This window comes from Prorops nasuta, unplaced genomic scaffold (genome assembly GCF_024137725.1).
Source record: "Prorops nasuta isolate Cenicafe-Biocafe unplaced genomic scaffold, Cenicafe_Pnas_1.2 PNAS00018, whole genome shotgun sequence".
In the NCBI taxonomy this organism is placed as follows: domain Eukaryota; kingdom Metazoa; phylum Arthropoda; class Insecta; order Hymenoptera; family Bethylidae; genus Prorops; species Prorops nasuta.
Genome location: NW_027116815.1, coordinates 2,788,807 through 2,796,471, shown reverse-complemented (window position 1 = coordinate 2,796,471; position 7,665 = coordinate 2,788,807). Strand labels below are relative to the sequence as shown.

Genomic DNA, 7,665 nt, shown 5'->3' with positions numbered 1-7,665 from the left:
GCAGGATTGGAATTGTGTGGGGGGAGGAAGAGGGGTGGTGGAGTGGGAAGGGAGAAAGAGGAGAGGGGAGGGGGTGTCCGTGAAAGATCGTGAGTTTCCGGCATTGCCCGATTTATTATCGACGTGCGAGTCGTTGGAATAATTAAAATCCACGCACCCTCAGTGCGCACGGGCCATTAAACGCACAATGCAGCGAGAAGCGATGAATTCCATGGGCCGCAATTAAGAGGGGGCAGGAGAGTGGGGGAAGTAGCCCATTTACATGGCTGTATTATTTTGCATGTCACACGGAGCGACTCGGCTGGCTGGGGTGACGGAGAAAAACTGACAAAGGGATCGAGCTCTCCTCCCGTGGAACTCTCCTGGACTTTTTCCAAAAGAAATCCCCAAGGTCGTGACCTCTTCCCGCTTCTGACCTCGGCACGAGGGGGCCAGATGGGACCGATCCCCGACATCTCTTCACAAAAGCTTCCAAAAATTCACATTTACCACCATCTTGCACGATTATCTATCTCCAACTTCTAAATCAACCCCCCTCCCCTCCACCTATTTTATTTATTAATGTTTTATCAATTTAACTGAAATTCTATTGACGATTAATCAATAATTATATTGAAATAAACGAAGAAGTTTTTAATTTGTATCTTGCGTTTTATAATTTTATTAGAGTCAAAACGATGAAGAAAATTTTTTGATATTTTTACCTATAAATGACAATTTTCGACTGAATTTCCCGAAACTAGGTTTTACCTCTCCTAGCCATTATGACTCTCACCCCGCGTTAACTTGAATATATGTTAATGCGAGCGTGTGCTCATGCTAATTCGGATGAATTCCCCGGGAAAGTTCACCCTGCCCTATTTAAATGGCACGAGACTCAGCTGCTCCCCGATACCTTTATGACCCTCTAGACAAAAAGCTTGAAAAATGGACCGAACGATTTCCGAAATGTGGAAGTTTCGCCTCGCATACATTAATCCTAACGAATCATAGCATTGTCATAAAGTTCATGATCAAAGAGAATGAACGATTTATAAAAGAATCTGTTTCTTGTCTCGTAAATAAAAGTTGCACGTTGATCGTGGTTTGTAATGTTCGTTGGACTTCTGAATTATTTTTAACTACTTATATCATTGCAATAAAATCCATTCACGATTTATTCAAAGAGAATGATCAATGAAGATTTAAACAAAAATCGTTGTCGTCTTCCAAATACAAATTTTCCACTTAGCAAAAGACTCGAAAAATGATTATTCGCGTTGAAAATTTTATTGTTTTTCGTGAAAAAATTTTTATTTATCATAACGTATTGCAGTATTATCATTAAAATTTTAATCGAAAAGAATAGAGAATTTAACAGAATTCGTTTGTGGTCTATCAGATAGAAATTAAACGTCCATCGAATGACGGAAAACGATTTTCCACGAGGAAGTTTTCATGGGAAAACTTGGCTAGTTATCGATCGCAGTCGATTGAGACAGGGTGGAGGTGGAAAAATTTTAGGAAATTATGATCAAACGGAGTTAGCGTTAAGTATTATTTTTCGTTAGGGTCGGAATGCAAATACAGGAAAATTCGATTGTGGAATATTTGAGCAGAGCGAAATATCGCGTGGGTGATGTAGAAGAGCGGAAGTGCATCGTTTGCTCATCGAAGGGACGGGGAAGACCGGTGCGGTGCAAGAAACGAATTTTCGAGGGGTCTGCACGCCCATATCGAGTGGTCAATGCGAGAACAGCTGGCCTTGATACTACGAGAGCCCAATGTCCGCTTCGTGACCATATTATTTAAGCGAAAAGCCACACACGTGCCTTCGCTAATACCCTCAAACTCCATCGATTCAACGTTTCCCAATTTTTTATTCCATCCATTTATACAAAAAAAAATTGACCTCCCCTCCTCCCTTCCTTAAAATATTTAAAAAACAAAAACTCTCTTTAAATTACCAACGTCGATCAGATTCGAACGATTAATAATTACCGTGCTGTACATATTCACTTTTAACAATTGGATTTGTATAATTCAAGCCGCGAGCGAAGAAACAGACAATAAACTACACCCTCTATCTTGATGAGAAACTTGCAAAAATTGATTCGTTGAATTATTGAAACGGAGGTCACGACTATCGCAAAAGGAGGAAAGCCAATGATGGTTGTTTATATATTGTCGGTTTTCCTGTAGAATTAAAGGGATTCGTGAGTTGCACGAATGATGGCGAGATAAAGGTGGAGTGTTTGGAAAATTGGGGGTTTTTCAATTTGTCGAATGCTGCAAGGCACAGTTCCACATAGGCTTTCACGGTTCATGCAAACGAACGCGGAGATTTGTCGATCAATGGAGTCTCTAGGTCTGTTTTCTATTGTTATGATAGGAGCATTGTTGTAATTTAATGCACTGTACTTCAAATAGAAAATAGACCTCTGTTGAGAAGGAAACCCGACGAGATAATTGGGGCAGGATAAATATTGAAAATGAAATAAAGACTTTGGAAAACTGAATAAACTAAAATTTCGGTTTCGAACTCCTCTGCTTCCAGTCTACTGCTTGTCCAAGTATCGATATTCGCACACGAAACATCGTTATTATCTATCATATTTAAATATTAAATTCTACGTTAATTTAATTCTGTTGGCTGTGTATACGATTGTACTTTTTGTTGCGGGCTATACTGCGTCCACCCTGAGTTGTCTTGGCCTTCTTCCGATATCCCTAATTTAATCCAGTGTTTTTTCAACCCTCCTTTCGTCCCTGATTCATGCTTAAATTTTATATCATTCGCTATCGATATTTTTCACGTTCCCAGAGAGACGAAACATATAACTCACATATTGGCTCTAAAATTCAGCAATTTATACACGAAAAATATTGAGTATACGTTGGCATTTTTTTAATAATTCATTTGTACAAAACACAGATCTATCGGGTATATATATTATATACAATATGTTTGCTCAAATCCTTCCCAAAGCATGGACGTAAAAAGTCATTTATCTCTGTAACTATAAACGATATCAATTTTTCGCTTCCTACCTAAACCATCTAAATAAAACTAAGCTTTAAAAAGGTCCCTGCAAAAACTTCATACCTGTCATAGTTACTGAAATAAATGGATTTTTTTACGTTTACGCTTTGGGTTGAATTAAAATAAACACCCTGTATATTTTACATGCATATTTGACATATGTTTCGTTCCGTCTCTCTTTTTTTCTCTCTCTCTCTCTCTCTCACTCACATACAGAGTATCTTAATTTTATAAATACTTTTGCGAATTTTTTAAGCTATCTCCCAAACTCTGCTTATAAGATATATCTATATATATATATAAAATATTGACTAGGACAATCGCAACGGAAATCCGTAACAGTGGTTTCGTTGAGCAAAGCAAAACTCGGACTAGAAGAAAATTAATCGCAAGACGGAACGTTGAGAAAAAATAGTTTGCGACCAAATAGGGCCCTCCTCTTTCCGAAGTGGCCCGAACGCATTTAAAATAGGAACTGTGTCAATCACTCGTTCGTTACGTAATTAATATTTACAGCGTAACGCACCATAAAAACGTGGCTCTTAAATGCGGGGCTTCCCCTTCGGCCAGAGGAACGTCACCACCCTGAAAACTTATGGTATAAAAGTTCGCTTCTATAAAAAAATATTACACCCCAGCTTCGCTCTTTCGGTATAAAAATCCTGAGAGGTCATTGACCGGGAAATTTATCATTTTCATTTCGAAGAGTCGGAGTCTCATTAAGAAAGAATTATTAAGAAAAATGTGAGATTTGCATTGTTGCACGATATATGGAAACGTATGAGACAACTGACGCTCGAAGCTGGGAGCATAAGGACAAGTTTCGAAAAATACGAATCTATCTCGTTGCTAGTCTCGTAAAAAATAGGAACCAGTAACCACGTGCTCAGATTGCAGGCGAGAGGGACTCTGGGGGTGTTTCAGGCAGGATTCAGGGTGAAGGATGCCGTAAAGGTTCCATTAATTCTGGACTTCACGGGAAGATAAACTAGGGCCGGTGCGAATCTCTTCTCAGAGCTGGACTCCTCGCCAACCTGGACGAGGTCCTGTTCCTCCAGGAGGAATGGCTGCATGATGGTCTTGTCTGAATTCGAGATGGCGTCTTGAGGCATTGCGTAGCAAGCTGGTACCTTGTGTTTATTGGCAACGTCCTTCAAAGTCCTTCCAAGTTCAGCGATGACACTCTCGGTTGGGTCACCGATGCTCTTGTGATCCTTGCGAACGTGCTTCTTGATCCTATTCAGATTCGTCGTGGCAAATCCACACTGGGCACACTTGTATGCTCCTTGTGGGGTCACCTGAACCGCAGTGTCTTCCTGCTTTTGATTTTGATTAGCATTCTGCCCAGATGAAACCTTCCTTCGATCGTCCTTGAGGTCCTGATCGTTCCTCTCTTTGGTATCATTGACCTTTTCAGGATCCACACGAGGACTTCCCAGTACTGCTGGTGGAAAATTCGACAAGATATTAGGGAATTGATGTCTGGTTAGTAAATGTTGATGAAGATGCTCTGGTTGATGAAATCCTTGCGAGCAAATTGGGCATTGAAGGGCTCTGTCGCCCTCCAGTACTTCCTGAGGACATACGTGGGATCTTTCGTGAAGAAACAGAAATGGTAATACAGGCGTAGTGAAGTTGCAATAAGAGCAACGATAGCTTTTCGATTGTGGGTCCTCGGAGGAAGTTCCGAAGAGGTTGGACAGTACCTGGTTACCTAATCCAGGAGGGTAGTCCATTGATTTTTGTTGTTGGGATAGATCAAAACCATTTGGTATTTTTATAGGCGTCTGATTTTTTGAGGAACCCATAGATTTGCCAAGATTCCTCGTAGTGGTCTGGTACTGTTGTTCCATCTCGCGCCACTTCTCGATTCCTGCCTTTCCATGGTCACCCAATAAGTGAGCCTTCAGCCATTTTATGCTCCTGAATCTTCTACTGCAGACAGGACACACCTCGGTAAAGTGAGTAAAGTATCTGTGACTCAGATCACCCAGCTGTTCAGGTTTCAGTGCAGGATCCTCCGAATTCGATGAGTCGAAATTCTCCTGTTTGCTGGAGTTCGTTGTGCTCTCGTCCACAATCCCGTGAGTGTTGTGCTTGTGGACCCTGAGAAAATATTTACTGCACAACTCTTTGTTGCAAATATTGCAGATCACTCCACCAATTTGAGCACCATTCTCGATCTCGATGCCGTGCATTCGTTGCATGTGGGTTTTCATGAAGTACTTGTTGCAAAGCTCTTTGTTGCAGATCTCGCAGTAGCTTGACGTGGGGGTCATGGAAGTGACCTTGCGTTCCGTTTGTGAGGAATTCGTGGGTGTTGAAGGAGTGGATCCCAATATTGGAGTATTGTTGGACGTAGTGGCCACGTGAGGAGCAGGGACACTCGAAGGAGCAGCAGGTGGTCGATGATCCTCCGCTATATGTTTCCTCAAGGTATCTTGATTTGGGTAGTCCTTCTCGCAAAGGGTACAATAGACAGGATTCATCGGGGACTTGTCCAGTGGGGATACTGGCTCATCCGTACCATGATCCGTAGCCATGTGAACTTTTAAGAGGGTCTTGTTATCAAATTCCTTTCCACAGATGTTGCAAACTGTAGTCTTTGCAGCCTCTAGACCATTCAACTGAAGAATCATGGTCTGCAATTTTTGAAGGTCCTCAGATATGGTGTCTGTTCTAGGATCAGCCTGGTCCAAATCGAGATCATGCTGCTTCGGGGATTTCAATTCTTCCTCGTCGTCGTGCATCTTTCTATTATGTGCCTGATATATTCCAATAGTTTGAAAGCGAATTCCACATTGCTTACACTCGTAGTCCTCGTTACGGTCTCCTGACTCTGAGCTGTTTGCTGTACTCTCAGCAACAATTAGATTCAAAGGACTGGTCTGTACCTGGTGCCAGGTGGCAGCTGAACCAGGATTACTCGGTGACTTTTCATTGTCTTGGACCAGAACACCGTGTCGTTTCATTTTATGCGTCCTCAGGAAGTACTTGTTACAGTACTCCTTGCAACAGATCTCGCAAAATGCTTCGGGGTTAATAACCCCTAAGCGTCTGAGACGATCAGCATTGAAGCCAGAGTCCCTGGCTTGTTGGATCGAATGTGGGGACATGTGTCTGGGTGCTGGCACAAAACTGGCATCCTCTTGCTCGATACCAAATTCCTGCTTGAATAATGCTTCCATCCCACCAGGACTCCCCCCAGGAGTGTTGTCCCTTTCATCCTCGGTCTGCACAAACGACATCTGGGAATCTGACTGCTCCATTACGCACGCTGTCTCGACGTGAACCTTCTGCTTGTGTTTCCTCAAGGACTCCTCGTTCTTGAACCTCTTCTGGCAAATATCACAGGGAATACTGGGCATGGGTGGTGTGGCTGGTGGTTCCAGCTTGACACTCGTGGAGAAAGCAGCGAAGGCAGCAACGTTATTCTGCATACCCTGAACACTGTTCTCGGCACTGGGTCCAGGTGAATCGACGTAGATACCGTGTTTGTTAGCCTTGTGGGTCTTCAGGAAGTACTTGTTACAGAACTCCTTGTTACAGAGGTCGCAGTAGGCGTCGGGGTTGAAGATTCTCACCGGTGCTGGTCCCAAACTAGGTCTGGCAATGTGTCCAGGATCGGGTACTGGGAAATTAGGCAGAGGTAGATACTGGCTCAAGGAACCAGGGAACCCTGAAATTGTCTGCAAATGATTGGACAGTTGTGCTTGATTGATAGGCCATTCCTCGTTCTGTATCGATTGCGATTGGCCCATTTGGCCGTGAGTGGCTAGCCACGAAGTCGCAAAGTTCTTAACGCTAAGCAAATTCACTGGACTCTCCGATTGGTCCGGATGGGATTCGAGCTTCATCGGGAGACTATGTGGTACCTGATTGTGCTCAGTCTCCAGATGAAGGTTCAATGCCTCCTTACAGTCCAAGGTCAAATTGCAGAACTGACAGCGAAACTCGATGTTGAGATTCTCGTCCTTGGATCGGTGGGTCGTCGATGGATACCTGGACAATTTACCTTCGTTGTCCTCGGAGCTTTCCTGACCCTCCTCGTCGTTCGAGTCTTCAGCTGTGTTGCTCTGCAAGGACGAAGAGAATCTTACAGGTGTCGTCTGTTTTCTTCGTTTCTTTGGCCCACTCGAATCCAGCTCGCCCCGTAACCGTTTACCCGCGTTCCTCTCCTCACTGCTCGAACCATCGCTGTCCATTTCCGGTGCATCTGCACTCAAACTCTCATGCGTCATCGTCAACGACATTTTTCACTCGTGCATAGCAACTTTTCTCTCTTTCAGGCTCTGGATTTCTGTAACAATATATCAAATGATTAATCTTTATCATTTGATCAGCATTTGTTTTAGTGATATTTATAAATTTGATTGAGTTTTTATCAGTGGAATTAAATGTTTATTTATTGTCCAATTATTTTTTCGACCAGTAGGATTTTTACAGGCCCTTTTTTGGATTGCTTATACTCGATAGTATTTTACTTATAGAATTGCTGGTGGAAATAAACCGTCCCTCTTGTAAGCTAGTCAGTACCGGTTGGATAATGTTTCCTGTGAGAGGTTTTCTAGACCGAAAGGACTAATCCAGATGATATCATTAATTCAGAAATTTGTAATAATTATCTAATCAAAATTTGTTCA

The 7,665-nt window shown here is 42.6% G+C and overlaps 1 protein-coding gene across 1 annotated transcript; it reads right to left on the bottom strand.

Moving 5' to 3' along the window:
• Window positions 1-3,942: 3,942 nt before the first annotated feature.
• LOC136780052 (uncharacterized) lies at window positions 3,943-7,275 on the bottom strand. Its single transcript, XM_066738089.1, has one exon. The coding sequence runs from the start codon at window positions 7,273-7,275 to the stop codon at window positions 3,943-3,945; it is 3,333 nt and encodes a 1,110-aa protein (XP_066594186.1).
• Between the last annotated feature and the right edge of the window lie 390 nt (window positions 7,276-7,665).